The sequence below is a fragment of the Petaurus breviceps genome, unplaced genomic scaffold (assembly GCF_028583685.1).
Source record: "Petaurus breviceps papuanus isolate PSGF00001 unplaced genomic scaffold, PetGlider_PUasm1.0 90977, whole genome shotgun sequence".
NCBI classification, from domain to species: Eukaryota; Metazoa; Chordata; class Mammalia; order Diprotodontia; family Petauridae; genus Petaurus; species Petaurus breviceps.
In genome coordinates this window covers 61,099,806-61,121,909 of record NW_027187391.1, presented here as the reverse complement: position 1 = coordinate 61,121,909, position 22,104 = coordinate 61,099,806, and the positions used below count along the sequence as shown (strand labels likewise).

The 22,104-nt window shown below is 33.6% G+C and overlaps 1 protein-coding gene and 1 long non-coding RNA gene across 6 annotated transcripts in view; one reads left to right on the top strand and one right to left on the bottom strand.

Annotated features, from left to right (window-relative positions):
- The window catches only part of MANEA (mannosidase endo-alpha), a 78,473-nt gene extending 69,800 nt beyond the window's left edge, over window positions 1-8,673 (top strand). For all 5 annotated transcript variants that reach the window (XM_069077221.1, XM_069077224.1, XM_069077222.1 and 2 more), the window contains one exon: window positions 38-8,673. In XM_069077221.1, the coding sequence (XP_068933322.1) occupies window positions 38-674 (637 nt within the window). In that variant the 3' untranslated portion in view covers window positions 675-8,673. The remainder of the gene's footprint in view (window positions 1-37) is intronic.
- A 119-nt stretch (window positions 8,674-8,792) lies between these two features.
- On the bottom strand, window positions 8,793-12,158 carry LOC138153062 (uncharacterized). The gene is made up of 3 exons (XR_011166281.1): window positions 11,423-12,158; window positions 9,386-9,611; window positions 8,793-8,977 (listed from the first exon to the last, which is right to left on the bottom strand). It is a non-coding gene; the product is annotated as an uncharacterized lncRNA (long non-coding RNA).
- Window positions 12,159-22,104: the final 9,946 nt, after the last annotated feature.

Genomic DNA, 22,104 nt, shown 5'->3' with positions numbered 1-22,104 from the left:
CTATTTACATTAGTATTGTATATGTTTTATTTTCTAGATATGGAAGCCATCCAGCTTTTTACAGGTATAAGACCAACACAGGCAGAATCCTGCCCATGTTTTATGTGTATGATTCTTATTTCACAAAGCCAGAAACCTGGGCCAATCTATTAACTGCCTCAGGGCCCTTGAGTATTCGTAACACTCCCTATGATGGATTGTTCATTGCTCTTCTTGTAGAAGAAAGACACAAACTGGAAATTCAGAGAAGTGGTTTTGATGGAATTTACACATACTTTGCCACAAATGGCTTTTCTTATGGCTCATCACATCACAACTGGGCAGACCTAAAAGCCTTTTGTGACAGCAACAGCTTACTGTTTATCCCAAGTGTGGGGCCAGGATACATAGATACCAACGTCCGACCCTGGAACAACCACAACACTCGGAACCGAGTCAACGGAAAGTACTTTGAAACTGCTTTCAGTGCTGCTCTTCAGGTACGACCTGATGTTATTTCCATCACCTCCTTTAATGAGTGGCATGAAGGAACTCAGATTGAAAAAGCAGTTCCCAAGAGAACTGAACATATAGTATACCTTGATTACCAGCCTCACAAACCAGGTATTTATCTGGAACTCACTCATAAATGGTCTGAAAAATACAATAAGTTAAAGCAACAGTGGCCTGCATGAAGTGAATCCAATGGCCATTTTAATATACTTAGTCCAAAATGTACTCATAATCAAAACAGTCCATGTATCATAGTATGCACAATATTTTGTCAGGTGTACAGAAGAAATTTTTGAGTCAATATGCATTATTCTTGTATCCTTATTAGAAAGAGTATAGACTTTTGTAAAAGGTTGAAATAGCAATATTATCATTGTCAACCTCTTGCAAGTTGTATTTTGAAAGTATTTGTAAAGGAAGCTGTGCAAATTTTTATATTCTGTAAATTAGATTTAACCAACCTCTCTAAGATAATTTGTGAAATACTTATGTACAGTATTAGCATAGTTTATGTCATTTAGGGCTAGAATTGAAATTCAGCTTTTATGACAGTTTAATTTTTATTTTGTAGCCCCATTGTGCAGAAAGTAATTAGCATCCAATTAGAAGCTACTTGCTTCCTGGACACAGAAACCAGTTTTGGTTTGTCTGTGGTAGAAAAGCAAAGTACTGTAAAAGAATTGCTAATGTATGTGTTTCCTCCTTCAATTTTGAAAGCCATTTCCCTCTATTGACTCAGCTAGGTAACTTCATACCTAATTAAGAATTGAGGCTTTTGGTTATTGGAACCAAAAACAGCCAAAAAAATCTCCATACGACATAACATACACAATCTATGCCTTAAGTTAATATTACTAAGTCATTGTTAAAGATAAAGGGCCTTTTCTGCATAGCTTGATGTATATTGTCATTTTGCTATTTTCTAAGTACCTATGCTATGCTATATGCTATACAAGTCATAAATGCTTTCTCTGTATCACAAATGGTTTTGTTTGGGGTCCTTAATACCCTGACTTCACAGATAAAATAATTAGTAAAATACCACATACAAGTTCATCTCTGTCATATATACATATATATTTATATAAGTGCATGTGTGTATATATGTATGTTTTTAAAGCTATTCAAATAGTGCAAAAAATTCATTTTTTCCTAGAGTATTTGTGGTGTCTATTATGTTTTATTATTCCTGTTCCTTAGGTTTGTTAAAGAAGTGATTATCATTGGATTGAATTCAGCAGTGAGATTTTAAATTAGTCTGAATGTGAAACTTTTTTTTTCCACATATCTAGTTCATATAAAACTTGAATGCAGCCTGTAGTCAGTGTTTATGTGTATATTATTTTATTTTCAATTCTGATTTTAAAAGCATAGTCCATTTTTTTAATGACCTATATTCAAATTGATATGACACTGTATAAAATTAGTTAAATGTACATAAGGAAAATTGAGTGAAGAATTTCAGTTAATTTTGACAATTTTGTTTTGGTTTTATTATGGTGAGAACAAGAATGGTGTAAATTCTTTCAATATATAGAAATATATCTATAATTTAGTACTTGGCACTTTCATAGCACCTTTAATCCAGGAATTAAAACACTTAAATATAGAGATTAGTGGTCATTAACAGTAGATGTTTGCTATTTAAAAATAACCTATTTTCATATATTAATCACTCATAGTATTCAAATTCATGTATCAACTTACCACCAAAACCAGGATGTTGAAATGCAACTTTAAGTACTACTGTAAATTACATACTTGGAACCCAGTGAGCAAAATGTACTGAATCCATTGTTAAAACAATACAGTTAAATATATAATCTCATGTAGGGGAGAAGAAATGAGAATCAAATAAAACAATAAACAATAGGTCATCTAGAGTATCAATATTTGTCTTTGAAAAGGAGTCAGAAATACACATTCAGATACAAAAGCAAACCTGTCATGATCCTCAGTGTAGCTTGTCCTTGGTTTATCTGGGCATGTAGAGCAGGAGGTAATGACAGGGAGGTTATCACAGATAATTGAAAAATCAACAGCAGTGTGGTCTAGCTTAATCACATTTACCTGTTCCTTCGATATATTAGGGATGTATCCAGTGCCTTCATCACACCAGAAAAAAAATAATAGACTATTTTGTATAACTTACAAGAACAGTAATTATAGCAATAATAATGATGATGATAAGCTGATATTATTCTAATGCTTTACATACCTTATTCATTTTATCCTCATGAAAACCTGTGAAATAGGTAATACAAGTGTCATTATCCCCATTTTATAGCTCAGAAGCAGAGATTCAGAGAAGTTAAGTGACTTGATCTTATATTTTCCCACTCCAAATCTAACAATCCTTTCATTGTACCACTGTGCCTCCCAATTAAGCAGAATCTTCAATTAAATGAAATCACTATATGATTCCATCTTTAGGAGAAAGAAATTATTCCAATCCCCCCAATCCTACTCCCCCCTAAAAATACCCCAAATTCAAATTATGTATTAATTTTTAAAAGTTACTTGCAGGTTATCAATAGAGGTTTAGTTTATCCTGTATTCCTTCTACAACTACAAGACCATGCACTAAATTTTTGCTTTCCAGAATCAGTCAGTCCTCAACTTTCACAGGGGTAGCATTCCTAAAAAATGTCATGAAAAGTCAAAAATGTAAATTTGACATGTTGAACCTATGGCAAATAGGCGGTTAGGTTGCTACAATCACCAAAAACTGTAATATTTCACTAGAGATTGCTAAAAATATACTTTTCTGTATACAATTCTTTATAACAAAACATTAATTTTTACAACGTGTACTTTTCTTAACACAGTAACCATGAAATAACTCATAAAATGACATACGCAAAATAAAATTGGTAACAGGCAAAACATTTTTTCTCACTAGGAATTTCCTAGAATTCTGTGACCTTTTGTACTAACATCTTAATTTTTAAAAAATACATATTTCAGACAGCATTCACTTCTCATAACATATCTATAGTACTATAAATACTGTAAAGCAAATGCAATTCTTAAAACTAAAACATATTTTTGCTCGCGTATTTCCATGTATGTATAACTTAATCATTATTGCTGTGTCCTGTTCCTATATTACAACCGCTTTCTAAGACTCAGAAGTTAAATGGGTAAATGGTGTTAAAGAGATGCGATGATTAAAGTCCCATTACCGTTTGGCCAACCTGGTGATACCTTCTATAGTAGAAGCCCTCCTAGTTTGGAAAAACCTCCCACATTTTGTGTTTTGCTGATAAAGCCTTCATACCACAACAAGACATAGGAGTGAATAATGCTTTATATTCACATAAAAAGAAATTATAAATCTTGTTAAAGAGGTAAAGTTTTAATGGCAAAAATAGTACAGAATTTATGATAAATAACACAACAATCCATAGAAGGATGATTCTAAAATAATAAATATGTATTCATAAAGTAGGATTGAAGGCAAAGTTTGTAGGGATATTGTACATTTTCTCTCTTTTTGTGTTCCTTATTTGGGTCAGAGTAACTCAAATGTAATAAATTATTTTGATTATATGTAGTAACAAGTATCCTCTTTACTTTCTGATGTAAATCTTAGTTGCACTTGTAAATAAGGGCACTACTATTATTTAAAATTGAGGAATTAACTTGTAGATAGAAGGGAGATTGGTGGCAGGGGAAGACGTCCATCCAGAAATCATAGCCTTACTATGGGCCAAAAATACTAAGGGCCAAAAAAGGGGAGTATTAGTAATTTCTCATGTAAAAAAAAATAATACCCAGTTTTACTTTGCACAATATAGTCCCATGCTAACTTGTGCAAAGCACTGGGTAAAACAGGGTTTTTCAATTTCTTTAGTGACAAAAGATTTATGTTTCAGTAAGATAAATCCTGGCTGGTTGATTGTTTTTTTTTTTTTAACAGTTTGAAAAAGGCTGAGCTACAACCATGTCCTGGTTGTACAAGAGCTTTGCAAAGATGATGAGTCATAGAATTCAATCATGAAAAGTACCTTGGACACCACCTAATTCATTCCTCTCATTTTATAGATGATGAAACATTGTGTCTTGTTCAAGGTCATGTAGGCAATTAATAGCAAAACCAGTACTAGACCCAAGTTTTCCTAATTCTAAATTCAGTGCTTTTTCTACAATGCCATTGCAATCTTTTGAAATCTTATTGAGAATCCAGACTTAATATCAACTAACATATCTTCATCCTCTATGTTCTCCAATAGATATCTGAAGCATGTTTCATTTTTAGTGGGGTATAGTCTTCAAAGCATGTAACACTGAGATTAAAGCTACTAGCCTCTATTTATTTTCTTAGTCTTCTCTAAGATTTTTAGTAATAAGCTAGTAAGAAATGAAAAATAATATTTTCTGGTAAACCATTTACCTGAAATAATTCTAAATATATATTTTGGTTTATTTCTACAAATGATTAGAACTGTTAAGAAAATAAGCCAAAGCGATATTTTCTTATGAAATCACAAATGATTTCTTCTGATAAGGGTTTGGGCTGAAAAGCAGGAATAGGTAAATACCAAAATATATTAATAGAAAAAGTGGTTGGAGAGTAATTTATGTGGTGGTAACCAGAATTTTAGGTCTCTTCTGAAAAGAAATTAAATTTACTTAGAGGTTTCTCAGAGAAATTAGCACCTTTTCAGGAAAAAGATTCTATTTCTTTAAATAACAAAAGTGAAATTGATTTTAAACAATACATTAAAATAAAACAGTACTGTATAGTTTCATAACCTTGAAAGCATGCCATATTATTTTTAATATAACCTTGTTTGTAGTTTGAGAATTTGACATTTCCCTAAAGATAATTAAGACTCCACAAAATCATTACTGATCACAGTCCTGTTGTGACTCAGTTGTCACAGTGACTAAATAAATACTCTTTAAGAGAATTAAGTAAAGATTATGAATTTAGAGCTAAAAAGAACATTAAAGACCATCTAAGTTAACCCCTCATTTTATACATGAGGAAACTGAGGCCAGGAGAGAATAAATTATTTACCCAAGGTCACACAGCAGGGAATAAGTGACAGAAATAGGATTTGAATCCAGGTCTTCTTACTTTATATCCAGTGCTTTTTCTCTTGTACCACATACTGCCTATCAAATCAACAGATTCACCTTCATAGGCAGTTGAAGGGGTAACATCTCGCTATTACTTTATTGCTTCAGTCTGCAAAGATTTTTCCAGCTCCTCCTGTGTGAGAGGCCCTGTGCTAAGTGCTGTGTGAGGCACACAGAATAAATCGTAACTGTAGTACCAACTAGAATATAAGGGAATTACAAAGTGGTGTGGGAGCTGAAGAGAAGGAGATAACTTCCATATGCAAAATATAATATGGTCACATCTGTTCGTCTTTCATTGGATTTATTAAAATAGCTACTACCAATATTGATCATTGCTGAAATAACCATTGGAATTCTGACAGATAATAATTGTTTTATGAAATGCTCTGAGCTTTAATGAAAGTTATTCTTCAAGGGAACTAATGATTGGACTTTGAATTAGTACCAGTTTAACAGTTTATATTTCCCTTGAAATTAGTATGCACTTCCTTCTTAGAGATTTTAGAGAATATTTTCTCCCAAGCCATGTTTCTTTGATTCTTATGAAATTAAGTTTATAAATTATTTCTCAGGTATTCTCTGCAGCATTCTTTTAAAAACAACGTAATTTTAAGATTTCTTGTATGATACACGAATAAGATAATGAAATTTACTTCATTTATTTAAATTCATTAGATTAGCTTTTAATACAAAATAGTAGATTAGCATAATGATTACTCTAGCATATGGGCTATGATAGCACTCCTAGTAACTGTTTATATTTATAATACGTGGGGTTTTCTACTGTAGTAGGATTTGATATAGCAGACAATGTTTACTAGTCCTTTTAAGATAACTTTGGAATCTACTTTAACCACTTATGTCTTAGAGTCTTTAAAATAGAGCTTTAAAACAGATTTTATGTGTATGTATAATGTGAATTTCAACATATAGATGAAATAGTTTATTATATTTTTTTAATCTTACTAACAATGCAGGGCATTAAGTATTGTACTTAAGAGATATGGGATACTATTTTTAATATACAAGTTACTTTTAGATTGGTGATTAATGACTAAGGAGTAACAGCAGGTACATTTTAATATACTCTCTTTACCTAAATATGCAAATATTGACAGGCATAACAAGTTCCACTGTGCACTATCATTTTATCATATTAGTTGTTTAGAAAAAATGTATTATGTCTGGGCCTTTTGTTTGTTTTTTTTTAATTTCTGTTGGTAAGCTTTATCGATCCATTAGACCTGAAGTTTTTTCAGGATTTGACATTCCATAGCAAGCTAACTTAAAAAAAATTGTCTTAAATTCCAAGCAAATCCTTTACCATGCACTTTCTCAACAAGTCTGGTCCATTCTACTAAGTATATATATATATTAGTCCTTATTCCTCTAGAACCCATAAACACATTCCTGCACTGGTAATTCCACTTCCAAAATTTCAGTTCTTATTAAAGGTCACTCCCATGTTAGAAGAATAATGTATGAATTTAAACCGACATATTTCTGTCATTTTCCCCGATAGTTATAATACTAAATTGAAAAACTTACCTTCTTCCAAACCTAAGATCTTTTAAGTATCAATAACTCTGCTTTAAAAAATTTTTTTTGATCGAAAGAAAATAAGTAATATAGACCTTGTTATATATCAGTGATTTCATCTAAATATCATGGAGTTTAAAGTTAAGCTATTGTTCTTGCAATTTTAGGTATGACTTTGCCTTAATTGCTTTGCTGAGTTATCTTTCCTTTAGGACAAAGGAACCTCATAGTACTATTGATTATTTTACAGTGTAGCTTGCAAGGAAGAGTGCCAGCTAGGGCCCATGATTAAAAGCATTAAAGTTTTTATTTAGTCTAATTTTTCAATAGTGTTACTTTAAGCTAGGGCATTGATGACTAACATATTTTGAGGGCTAAAAAATCAGGTAGTCTTTGCAACCAAAGCTTACTGAAATCAAATAAAATTGATACATTTTCAACTTGTATGATCCAATTTTATTTTTAAGAAGATGTTAGATATTTAATTCTTGTCAGAGTGAACTGGAAGTTGGGGCCCCTTAAGAAGAGATCAGGGGGCAGCCAGGTAGCACAGCAAATAAGAGCACTGGCCCCAGAGTCGGGATGACCTCGGATCGAATCCGGACTCTGATACTTAACACCACACCCAGAAATAACTGGGTGTGTAACCTTGAGCAAGTTACTTAACCCCATAACCCCAATTGCTTAAAAAAAAAATGGTCAGACTGAAATATTTACATCATTATACTGCATAAAATGTACCATTGTCAAAAAGAGGGGGAGGTATTCACTTAGAATTATGATATATAATGTTTTGTTACCATATGAGTTCTTTTTCTTTCTTTAAGGAAGAATAGGTGAGAACACTCTTGCTTTAAGTTAAATGCCACTTCAACATTTCCAGAAGATAGAAAACAGGAAAAAATTTAGTCTTCAAAATAAGTAGGAATCCTAGATTTAGAGCTGGAAAAGACCTCAGAATTCATCTAGGAATGAGGAAAATGAAGAAACTGACGTAAATGGCAGCACCAGAATTGAACCCAAGTTCCTCTGACTCCATATATAGTACTTTTCACATTACAGTGCCTATAAAATTCAGAAAACAAGTTTAAATCAATCCTGATGCATGACTGTAATATTTCAGAGTTAAATTTCTGGGCATAATCAAACCATATATTATGTCGAGTGAACTATTATGTCTAATAAAATTTTTCTTTGTATTTTTGAAGCAGTCAGTGCAAAAGAGAGAGTCTAAAATTTAGATGGAATAAAGTTATCATTAATACAGTTACATTCCAGAGAACCTATATTTTTGAATTTCATTCTAATACTAAAATAAGTGACACTGATAATGTGGAATATTTCTATGTTTAATTATTTATTATAAGGTATTGTTATATTATGCATGTCTCAGAAAATGGAAAAAGAAAAAAATAAACACACCTTGGAGTTTGAAACAAGATTAAGAATATTTTCCAGTATATTTTATTTGTTATGTAATTACTGAGCAAATGGAATTTTGTTCTTTATTTATGCCTGCCTTTGCTAAATAAAAGAGTTCTCTTCATTAAATTGTTGCTTGTGGCTTGGATTTTATGAAATCAGATTTCTTTGAAAACACTCAGTTGAAATTTCCTTTTTCCCCAGGGAAATTGTACCATAAAGAATGTCAAGGAAAATGTTTCATTTCCTTTAGAGTTTCAAACCCAAGGAAGCATCGTTTTTTGTCATGTTGGGACATAACAAGTAAAGTGTTTTTCCTTGATATGATTGGAATTGTCACTTGGCTGTGAGAGTATAATTAATTTAGAAGGTGACTTAGTCACCATTTTAAAAATTGCATATTAATTCGTCATCTTGATGTGTGTTGTACATTCTGTAAAATACAAGCAAAAGAAGGGAACATTTAGAAGGGAAAAACAATTCTGGGTGTTGAATCCTGACAGCAGCAAATAAAAACATAAGGCACTTAGACCTTCTTTGTGCCAGGAAAGAAGGGTAACTCTGCATAGGTGATGGCTGTGGGATGAAGCATCTGGGATCTCACTCCTATACAGGTGATACTGAGCTATCTCAGACCAGTTGTTGGTCACTTGTCTGATATTTAAAGTCAAGACTTTATTCTTCCTTCCAGGCCCACCTATATGTCAGAAACCTTGGCCTGGTAAAAAATTGTTAAAACAATAAAGCAAAAAATTTAATAACATTCATTTAAAAATAAACTCATCTTTTTAAGATAAAGTTTAAATTAAGTTTAGATAAGTTTAAATTAAATTAAGCTTACCTCACAGTCTTCATTTCATGTTAGTCTGAGAATGTGATTTCATGTTAAAATTCAAAATGTAGGTTGAGGGCAATTGAACTAACAGTAGAAGACAGTACTTTCTTTCTAAAGTTAGAAAATAAAGAGGCATCCTTTGGTCAAAAACAGGATTAATCATGCTGCTATTCTATAAATGCTTTCTCATTTAACTCAACAAGACTCAGGCACACAGAAGAGCAGCAAATCACTGAAAAAGAAAGGAGACATTATAATGTTAGACTTCAAATTTCAAGTCAATAGTAAATAACATTATTATCTAAATTTTTATTTATAAAGCTTGCTTCATAAATTATACTTTGTAGAAAGTAAACATTGAACTGAAAACTGTTGATATATGTGAACAATTAATAGTTGGACTCACAACCTGCTGTATTGTACACATTTTTAGTGTTATGTGCTTATAATCAGTAGTCTAATTTTATCACGAAGTATATGTAATATGTGTTTACATGAATCACTCTTCCTGTCTCTTTCTCCCCTGAAGTTTTTCTTTCTTTTATTTATTTATTTATTTTTTTTTTTGCTTTTTGGAGGGCAATTGGGATTAAGTAACTAGCCCAAGGTCACACGACTAGTTTTTGTATGTGCGTAAGTGTCTGAGGCCACATCCATATTATTATTATTAAGGAATTAGAATGCCATCTTAAATTTGTGTCGTTGTTAATAATTTTCAAAGTTATTTTATGTATATTATCTCATGTTAGTCTCATAACAGAGGGAAACATGGCCAGTTTCATCTTAATTTTATAAAACAAACCTGCAGGGCTTGAACTTAGTTCTCCTAAATCTAGATCTGGTTCTCACCGCACTGTGCAGCATCTCCTTTTACAAAGAAATCAATGATAGAGTTAATTGAAACCTAGATCAAATGTTCCTTCTCCCTTTTTCCAGGCAAATCTTTAAAAACTGCCCCTTGTGTACCAAAAGAAAAAGGGGGAAAAAAAAAAACTTTAGGCAATGAATTAAAATGGAGATTTAGCATGGATTGTCATTAGGCAATGCTTTTGTGAGAGCAAATGATAGAAGTTTAGGTAAGTGATTAAAAAAGTGGTCCAGGCAACATGCAAAGTTGTGTCTGTATATACACAGATCAATATATCCCCCTTTTTTTTCTAGCACTGGTTGTACTTTCACTTATACCTTGCCCCTCAATTTACTAGCTGTGCTGGTAGAGTTGAATACTCCTTATTCTTGCCACATCCAGATTCTCTCTGCCATTATCAGTCAGTGATTTCTCCTTTTTTTTTTTTTGAGGTTCATTCAATCCATATTTATCTCCTAATCAATATTCTGGTGGGTTTTATCTACAGACCTCTAGGACTCCTTTCTTCTTCAGTGAGTTCAATCTGACAGTCTTTCCTCCCCAACTCCTACCCTTAAACTGAGGCCTTCAGTATACATAATGGTACTCTCTCAAACACCTAACTTCCCAATTCCTCAATTTACTCATTCCTCATGAACTACTCCACTTTGTATCAGCTACACACAGAGGCTATAACCTTAATCTTGTCATTAATCAAAAATATGTCACCACTTCCATGTTCATGAATTCTAAAATTCCTTTATCTGATCACAGTATATCATCATTCCCATTCTCCCTCTGTCTTGCAACTCCACACCCTGTTCTTTGTCCTCACTGTGATCTCCAATCTTTTGATCCCTTAGGTCTTTCTCAGGCCATAACCCCTATACTGACTACACTCAGCTTCATGCCCCATCTTGATTTTTCGGTGTAACAAATCAAGTCTACCCTGTCCTCTGAGTTCCTTGCTCTTTATCCTATTACCTATCTTGTCCTGCCAAGTCCTAGCCTTGGACTATTCACACCATCTGCTGCCTTCGTTGCTACTCACGGGCTGCCAAATAACATTGGAGAAAATCATGAAACCCTGCTGACTGGGTCCACTACAAAATTATGTTACATAATGTTAATTGTGCCCTCACTATGGAGAGTCAATCCTTTTTAAACTCCCATACTTGATTCACTGTCCCACTCACCTATAGTGGCTTTTCTCAAACCTTTTCATCCCTCTTCAAACCTCCTATGTCTTCTTTTTCTCTCATCCTCTCAGAAGACAATCTTGCCTGATATTCTACTGGGGAAAAAAAAAAAAAACCAAATTACCAAGAGTTCTCTCTTCTCCCCTGGTACCACTCAGATGCTTTCACCCACTATCTCCACCCCATCTCTGTAACAATAAGCACACTAGTATACCCAGGATGACTTTTAGCAGTTTCTTTGATCTACTTTTCTAAAGGAAAGCAATTTTAAAGGGGTCAACAATCTTATTTTAATCACACACACACACACGCATATAATTCACTTAGTTCAGGGAAAAAAGTCAGCAACCTGAATTACAAGCAAAAAAAATTAAAGAGAAAATAACACAAATCAACAGACAGGGCTTCTCGCTGTCTGACAAAAGCTATACATACAGTTATCAGAAAGAGAAGCATCAACCTTGAGTTTTCAAAGGGAAGGGGGTGGGGGTGGGTCCTTGCCAGCTACCCAGAGTCTCATCTGACCAAATCACAGGAACATTCCTCCAATGAGTGAGCCCCACAGCAAAACCACCTCAGAGTGTATATAGCCTCCTTCAGAGCCAGAGGACATCACAATCCTTGTGACCTACTTCCTAATTACAAAGTAACAAAAGGTGTGGGCCTCCCCTAATCAAGTTTATCTTGTTGGGCTTCACATCGATTAATGGGCAGAGAAGATCTTCAACTCCCATTAACATTACAGTCTCACATAAAGGAAAAGCCCTGCTCCTTAACCAAGCAAACCCATATACATGCAAGAATGGTCCCACAACAACAAAAATAACAGACATACCATTATGTGATTTTTTTTTTCTAAAAGTCTCCAAGGAAATAGGGGTGGAAGCAAAACTTAAATGGAAGTTGAGATAGAGGAACAGGCCTGAAACACCATAAACCTCACAACAGCCCACCTTATAAGTGAATCATTTTTTGTCCTTTGTGTGTGTATGTGTATGTGTGTGTGTGTGTGTGTGTGTGTGTGTGTGTGTGTGTAACTAAAGATTAGGAAGTCACATAAAAAGGGAAAGGAGAAAGAAGATAGAGAAGAATGTGTGATCTACCCTAATCAATGGTAAATAAAAAGGAAAATAACTTGCTAATCCCTCAGCAAGAAGAAAGACTACAAAAGAATAGGAGAAGTGGCAAAGGGAATGATTCAAACTGGAAAAAAGGGGAACAATCAATACTCGTAGGTGGGAGGGGGGTCTCACTAAAGAACACTTCAATTGGGGGTGGGGGGAGATATTGTATAATGGAAGATGGAGACCTTACAATGCATCTGATTCACACATTTGGTCCTCAGGAATACCAATTCTTATGAGAGTATTGTACCTCTACCCACAACATTCTGCCTCTGGAGAAGGCAAGTCAGAGGTCCTCCAGCAACTGGCATACAGAAGGGTGAGAGGGCATGGGACCAGAAAAGCAATTTCATGACAAATGAAACAGAAAATTATTGTGGAAATGTGAGAAATGCTGGCAGTTTGGTTTCCACAGATTTTATAGGAACAATGGGTGTTTACATGCAGGAAGGCATTAAATCTGTAAAGATGGGCCTGAGCTAAACTGGCTTGGACCAATTGGGGGATGGTCACCGACTTTTCATTAACATGCATGCTTAATGGGCAGGTCTAGAGAGTTGTAACTCAGAAGAGCTGGAGCCAATTCTAGCTCAGAAGGGAGGAATGGCACAAAAGTTAAATGAAAGAGCATAAAAATGGCTTCCTTTTTTCTGATCCTTTGTAGTCTTTTCCAGGAGGCTACTCATTTATTCATTACAGAATAAATGTAAATAAAAATCATGAAACTTCTTGGATCCTCAACAAGTGTGGCTTATTCCCTAGACAGAGTACATAGATTTTCATTTATAACAGAAAGAACACAGGGTAGGAATCTTTATAGATAAGGACAGATGGATTTTTTTTAACCAAGGGACAGTCCGAACTATGTGCTACATATAGTAACTTTGTATTTAAAGAGTGAAGAACAAGATAAAAAAAGGGAGTGAACAAGATCTAGAAGGCAACAAGATAGAAATTGTTTAGAAGAGGAAACTCACAAGTGTTATTCTAGAAGCCTTCATTCCATGAAAAACACAAAGAAACTAAAAACTGCATAAGTAAAAAGTATAATATTTAGAAATATAGATTTAGAAATTAGAAATATTTAGAAATAAGAAAATATTTAGAGAGGCAGGCCAGGAAGCGAAGGTGCGGCACGCAGAGGCAGGCCGGGAAGCAAAGGTGCGGTGCACAGAGGCAGGCTAGGAGGAGGCCTGATCAACTCGGGGGTCAAGTCATCCCACCAACCACAAGGGCCACTACCAGGCCTATCACTAAAGGGCTGGGACTGGAAAGAGCAAGGTAAGGGAGGGGGGCTGATAAGGGAATACTGAGGGAGGTGGTGGTCAAAAGGAAAACTATTAAGGACGGGAAGGGAGAAGGGGAGAAAAAATCCAAGCATTAACAGGGGAGTGAATAGGATGGAAGGAAACAAACATATAATAATCATAACTGTAAATGTGAATGAAATGAACCCTTCCATAAAACGGAGGCAGATAGCAGAATGGATTAAAAATCATAATCCTACAATATGCTGTTTACAAGAAACACATCTGAAACGGAGGGATACACACAGGGTAAAGGTAAAAGGCTGAAGTAAAATATATCATGCCTCAGTTAAAGTTAAAAAAAAAAAAGCAGGGGTAGAAATCCCTATCTCAGATAAAGCAAAAGCAAAAATTGATCTAATTAAAAGAGATAAGGAAGGAAACTATATCCTGCTAAAAGGCACCATCGAGAATGAAGCAATACCATTACTCAACATATATGCACCAAGTGGTATAGCATCCAAATTCCTAGAGGAGAAGGCAAAGGAATTAGAGGAAGAAATAGATAGCAAAACTGTACTAGTGGGAGACCTTAATCTCCCCCTCTCTGAACTTGATAAATCCAACCTCAAAATAAACAAGAAAGAAGTTAAGGAGGTGAACAGAATTTTAGAGAGGGTAGGTATGATAGATCTCTGGAGAAAACTGAATGGGGATAAAAAGGAATATACTTTCTTCTCAGTGGTTCATGGCACATACTCAAAAATCGACCATGTTCTAGGGCATAAAAACCTCACAATTCTGTGCAGTAAAGCAGAAATATTAAATGCATCCTTCTCAGATCATGAAGCAATAAAAATTATATGCAATAAAGGGCCATGGAAAGACAGACTAAAAACTAATTGGAAATTAAGCAATTTAATCCTAAAGAATGAGGGGGTCAAACAAGGAATTATAGAAACAATCAGTAATTTCATTCAAGAGAATGATAATAATGAGACAACATACCAAAACTTGTGGGATGCATTAAAGGCAGTTCTTAGGGAAGTTTTATATCCCTGAGTGCATACATGATTAAATTAGAGAAAAGGGAGGTCAATGAATTGGGCATGGAATTGAAAAACCTAGAAAAAGAAAAAATTCAAAATCCCCAATTAAATACTAAATTAGAAATATTGAAAACCAAAGGAGAGATTAATAAAAATTGAAATTACAAAAACTATTAAATTAATAAATAAAACTAAGAGTTGGTTTTATGAAAAAAAAACAATAAAATTGATAGACCCTTAGTCAATATGATAAAAAAAAGAAAGAAGAAAACCAAATTATGGATATCACAAATGAAAAGGGTGAATCTACTTACAGTGAAGAGGAAATTAAAAAAATAATTAGGAATTATTTTTCCCAATTGTATGCACATAAATTTGTCAATCTTAGGGAAATGGATGAATATTTACAAAAATACAAGTTGCCCAGATTAACTGAAGAGGAAGTAAATTACTTAAATAACCCCATCTCAGAAAAAAGAAATTGAACAAGCCATCAGTCAACTCCCTAGGAAAAAATCTCCAGGGCCAAATGGATTCATTAGTGCATTCTATTAAACATTTAAAGAACAATTGATTCCAATACTCTACGAACTTTTTGGGAAAATTAGTGAAGGAGTCCTACCAAACTGTTTTTATGACACAAATATGGTACTGATACCTAAATCAGGAAAAGATAAAACAGAGAAAGAAAATTATACACCAATCTCCCTCATGAATATAGATGCAAAAATTTTAAATAAAATATTATCAAAAAGACAACAGCAACTTATCTCAAGAACAATGCACTTTGATCAGGTAGGATTTATTCCAGGAATGCAAGTATGGTTTAATATTAGGAAAACCATCAGTAAAGTTGATCATATCAACAATAAAACTAGCAGAAACCACATGATTATCTCAATAGATGCAGAAAAGGCTTTTGACAAAATACAACATTCATTCCTATTAAAAACACTAGAAAGTATAGGAATAAATTGAGTCTTCCTTAAAATAATAGGTAGCATATATGTAAAGCCATTGGAAAGTATTATATGTAATGGGGATAAGCTAGAAGCATTTCCAATAAGATCAGGGGTCAAACAATGGTGTCTACTATCACCCCTCTTATTCAATCTGGTACTAGAAATGTTAGCAGTAGCAATTAGAGAAGAAAAAGAAATCACAGGAATCAAATTAGGTAAAGAAGAGACCAAGCTATCAATCTTTGCAGATGATAGGATGATATACTTAGAGAATTCTAGAGAATCAAGTAAAAAACTACTTGAGACAATAAATAAATTTGGCAAAGTTGCAGGATATAAAATAAACCCACATAAATCCTTGGCATTCCTATGTATTTCCAATGAAATTCAATGGTAAGAGATAGAAAGAGAAATCCCATTTAAAGTTACTGTAGACATTATAAAATATTTGGGAATCTACCTGCCAAAACAAACCCAGGACCTATATGATTGCAACTACAAAACACTTTTCACACAAATAAAGTCAGATCTAACTAATTGGAAAAATATCAATTGCTTGTGGCTGGGTCAAGCTAATATAATAAAATGACAATTTTACCTAAATTAAATTATATATTTAGTGCCATACCAATCAATTTACAAAAAACCTACTTTATAGAGCTAGAAAAAATAGTAACAAAATTCATTTGGAAGAATAAATGGTCCAGAATATCAAGGGAATTAATGAAAAGAAATGCTAGGGAAGGTGGACTCGCTATACCAGATTTCAATCTGTATTATAAAGCAGCAGTCATCAAAACTACTTGGTACTGGCCGAGGAATAGAGGAGTAGATCAATGGAATAGATAAGGCACAGGAGATTCAGCAGCCAATGACTATAGTAATCTATTGTTTGATGAACCCAAAGACCCCAGTTTTGGGGATAAGAACTCACTCTTTGACAAAAACTGCTGGGACAACTGGAATATAGTATGGCAGAAACTGGGCATAGACCATTACCTAATACCATATACCAAAATCAAGTCTAAATGGGTGCATGATCTAGGTATAAAGGTTGATACTGTAAGCAATCTCAAAAAACAAGGAATAGTTTGCCTGTCAGATTTGTGGAAAGGGAAAGACTTTATGAGTAAACAAGAATTAGAAAGCATTATAAAATGCAAAATGGATTATTTTGATTACATTTAATTGAAAAGCTTCTGTACAAACAAAGCCAATGTAACCAAGATTAAGAGGGAGGTGGGAAGTTGGGAAAGAATTTTTACAATCTATGTCTCTGACAAAGGACTCATTTCTAAAATATACAGAGAATTGAGTCAAATCTATAAGAATACAAGTCATTCCTCAATTGATAAATGATCAAAGGATGTAAACAAGCAGTTTTCAGAGAAAGAAATTAAAGATATCTATAAGCACATGAATAAATGCTCTAAACCACTATTGATTAGAGAAATGCAAATGAAAACAACTCTGAGATACTACATCTCACCAGTCAGATTGGCTAAGTTGACAAAACAGGAAAATGACAAATGCTGGAGAGGATGTGGGCAAATTGGAATACTAATGCATTGCTGGTGGAGTTGTGAACTGATCCAACCATTTTGGAAAGCAATCTGGCACTATGCCCAAAGGTTTATAAATAATTTCATACCCTTTGACCCAGCAATACCACTTCTCGGGTTATATCCCAAAGAGATCGTAGAAGTGGGAGATAAACCCATATGTACAAAAACATTTATAGCAGCTCTTTTCATGGTAGCAAAGAATTGGAAATCAAGGGGGTGCCCGTCAATTGGGGAATTGCTGAACAAGTTGTGCTATATGTATGTTATGGAATACTATTGTGTTATAAGAAACGAGGAGCAGATGGACTTCATATTTACCTGGAGAGGCTTATACGAACTGATGCTGAGTGAGACGAGTAGAACCAGGAGAAATTTGTACACAATTACAGACACAAGGTATATGTGGTGACCAACTTTGATAGATTGGACTCCTCTTAGCAATGCAGTGATATAAGTCAATCCCAAAAGACTCATGATGAAGAGAGATGTCTACATCGAGAGAAAGAACTAGAAAGAACTGAGTTTGTATCCAGATTGAAGCAAACTACCTGATCTTTTTCTTTTTCTTGTTTGGTTTTATTTCTTCTTTACCATTGCTTATTCCATCTGATAGAATCCTTCTTTATAACCTGACTAATGTCTAATGTGGAAGTATTTACAGATCCTATACTTATGCTGTATGCTGCCATTGGGGGAGGGGGGAGGGATGGGAGGGAGGGGGACAGAATGTGAAACTAAAGGAATTATGGAATTGAATCTTGTAAAGTAAAAGTAGCCCAACAAATTAATAAAAAAAAATACTTAAAAAATGTTCAGGCAGAAAGGGAAGAGAATGACAAGAATAAGGTAAATATACATATTTAGAAAAAAATGAAAAAAGCTCAAGAAGTTGAAAGGGGAAAGGACATGGACAAGGATCTTCATTAACAGAGAAAGGGGAGGGAGCAGATAACTAAGTAAAAGGAAGGAAAAAAAGTTATAAGCTATGTAAAATACCAAACTAGGCCCAGAGGGGACAAAGTGGGGGCAGGTAGTTAAGGGCTGGGGTGAAAGAAGCTATAGGAATAGAGTTTCCTTTAGATAAATTATCAAAAATAATTATAGTGACTACATATTACCTTAAGTGAAAAAGAACAACAAAAATTTCTGAGGAAAAAAAAAAACAATGCAAGTAGCATACCAGAAGGAAAATATAAACCTTACTCATAAATTTAAATATGAATATATTAGAAAATCCAATAAAATGAAAGGGAATGACAGATTGGATAAGGAAATAAAATCCCACAATCTGTTACTAATAAGCAACAGCTAAACCATACCAATAATATAAATAATAAAAACCATACAGTTACAATAGATACCAAAAGAACTTAACAGTTTGCCATTCATTTCTCTTAAAAGTGCTAAAAATCATAGGTATAATAACATGTAATATAGATAGTTATACATATGTATATATGAATAATCTAAATCCATAAGTAAACATATAATAGAAAAATGTTAGAGGCATGTCCAGTAAGATTAGTGGTAAATTTCACCATTATCACTCCAACTTAATGGCTATAACAAGACCAAAAAAGGAGGAAGGGGAGGAAAAGAAATTAAGAGAATAAGTATTTGTAAAGAGAAAATCACTTTTTGCAAACAATGGTGGTGTACTTTGAGAATCAACTAAAAATTAATTGAAATAATTCAAAAAGTTTCAGAATATACAATAAATCCCCATAAATCCTCAGTGTTCCTATATATAACCAACAAAATCCAAAAGGGAATAGCTAGAAAGAAAAGTTCTTTCAAAATAACTACAGAAACAAGGGAGGATATCTACAGTATTTAACCTAGGGACTATATAGATCTAATTATAATACTTTGCAGGAATAAAAACATATTTAAATAATTGGAGTAACATTAGTTGTCCATAGGTTGGTCAAACCCATATAATAGAAATGGTGATGCTCCCAAAATTAATTGTTCAATGCTGTATCAGACTGCCAAAAAATATTTTATAAAGCTTGAAAAAAATAAGTTCACATAAAGTAACAAAAGTTCAAGAATTTTAAAGGTAATAGTGGGGGAAAAGAATGGGGAGGCTATGAGTCTATCAGTGCCAGATCTCAAACTGTATTACAAAAGCATTAATTATTAAAACTACTTAGTACTAGTTTAAAAGGGGAGGGGGGAGGAGATATTGATCAGTAGAAAAAATTAGGTACAGAAGACAGAGAAGTAAACTAATATAGTAAAATAGTATTTGATAAACTCAAAGACCTCAGTAACTGGGGAAAGGACTTCTTATTTGCCTATCACATTAAAAAAAAAAAACCTTGGGTCAACTAGACAGCAGTCTGAAATTAGGTTTAGACTAAAAAAAATTCACATAATATACTAAGATGATCAATTTATAGACAAAAAAGCAAGGAAGAAATTCCCTTTTTACTCTTCAAATGGGGAAGCGTTTACAACTAAACAAGTGATAGAATCACACAAGATAAAATTATCAATTTTTATCTGGATCAATAATTACATGAAAAAGTGTGCTAAAGCACTAATAAGTAGAGAAATGCAAATTAAAACAACTTTGAGGTTCTACTTGGTACTTATCAGGCTGACAAAGATCACACAAGGGAACATGACAAATATGGAGGACCTGTATGAAAACACATATAGCGATGAACTGTTGGTGAAGCTGTTAGGTTGCTCCAGACATTCTGAAAAGAAGTTTGGAATCCCATCTAGAAATTCATGAAACTAAGCATACCCTTTGACCCAACTATGTTTCTGTGAGATCTATATCTTCAAAAATGTAAAAAAATAATTACAGCATCTTTTCATAATAGCCAAAAATTGGAAACTGGGAAAGTATCTTCCTTTAAGGAAATGCATAATCAAATTTGTTGTGTACATATGAATATGATGGAATATTAATGTGGCATAGGAAATGATGAAATGGTCAGTTTCAGGGAAAAAACTGGGAAAATTTTTAGGAACTAATATAGTATAAACTAAGCAGAAGGAGAAAATTTATACAGTTTAAACAAAATTATACAGGAAAACATTGAAATATTTTAGAACTTTTATCAACACAATTATAAACTACAAGTTGAAAAGATTGAATATGATCATGCCAATCATCTCCTGGCCTTATGAACACAAGAAAATGCAGAGACATAAATTTTCAGATATACTTAATGTGCAAATTTGTTTTGCCAGACTTTTTATATATGTAGTAAGGGATTTCTTTGTGTTGTTTTGTATTTAATTTGCTCAGTGGGGAATGGAAAATGGGAATTCACCATTATCATTGATTAGTATCTAATCTGTTCTACTGATCAATTTCTCTTTTTTTAACCGGTGCCAAAATTAATTTTTAAAAACTCAATAATGAAAAATAAGTGTAATAAGCCAAAAATAGGAAAATCTAACAAAGTTATATATAAAATATTAAAATTTACCAAGTTTCAGGTAAATTCCAATAAGCAAGATTTCTAATCATGTTATCAAACAAAACAAGTACAAAAATTTACAATAGAAAGAGATAAAGAATGAAATTAGCATGCTCAAAGGAATGATAGAAAACAAACTAGAAATGAAACTAGTATCAATATTAATTTTAATGGCTCCAAATGCCTTAACATCTAAATTAATAAAGAAAAATCAATGTTCACAATGTAAATGGAAAGAATAACAATGATAAAGCACTCAAAAGTTGCAAAAGAATAAGCATGGCCTTAATGAAAAAAGAGAGACCCTTCCCCCTGAAACAGTTACAGGGTCGAGGGGAGGTCCATGGTGTGAAACATTGCATAGATTTTTGTTATTTTTGTGTATTGATCAGTTTTGCTGATTGTGTTTTTCTTGTTTTCCTTTTTAGTTTTGCTATATTAGATTTCTCTCTGGGAGGGGTAAGAAAGGGAGGAAACATACATGGGCACACTTAAGTGATATGAAAACAAATTATATCAATAGGAATGTGTTAAAATATTCCATTCTAAATAATGACTGTCAAAAAAATAAATCATAGAAACAATAACTATTTGAAAAACTGAACCATATATAAAAATTTCTAGGATTCAGCCAAAACCAACCTCAAGGATATATTCCCTAAGAACATACAAACACACCAAAAAATAGACAAGGAAAAGATTGATGAATAAAGAATTCATTGAGGCATCCACTCTTGTAATGCCAAGCACCTTCTCAAAAGGGGCAGTAGAGAGCACAAAGGCCATCTACCCCTGAGCTACAACAAGGTTAAGATATCATCACAGCATTTAATACCCGAAGAGAGGTCTTTTCTTCATCTTGACCCAAAGCAAGTTCTCAGCAATCTCTGTTCCTAGGGAGACAAAGCTTAACAAGGCTACAAGATACATTGCCAGTGTCCTCATTAATTTATTCTCTGCCTGCAGAACAGTCTTGGAACCCCTGAAAACATCGCAAGATCCTCTTCCAGGATTTCTGTAAACATAACAACAAGAAAAATCCTTCTTCAGGGCTTCTGAACCAACAGCAAGGTTCCAGGACCTCTGCAACAACAGCACTGTCCTTCACCAGTGGACGAATCTGGCAAAACTACATCAAAACAGACAGACAAAGTACCAGCAAAACAGCCATGTCTCCTCAGTCCTTGGCAGCTCTGGGTAGCAGCTCTCAAAAGTCCTGGGCAGCTCAAGCAGGCCCTCAGCTATCCTCTCTCTCTCTCTCTCTCTCTCTATCTCTCTCTCTCTCTCTC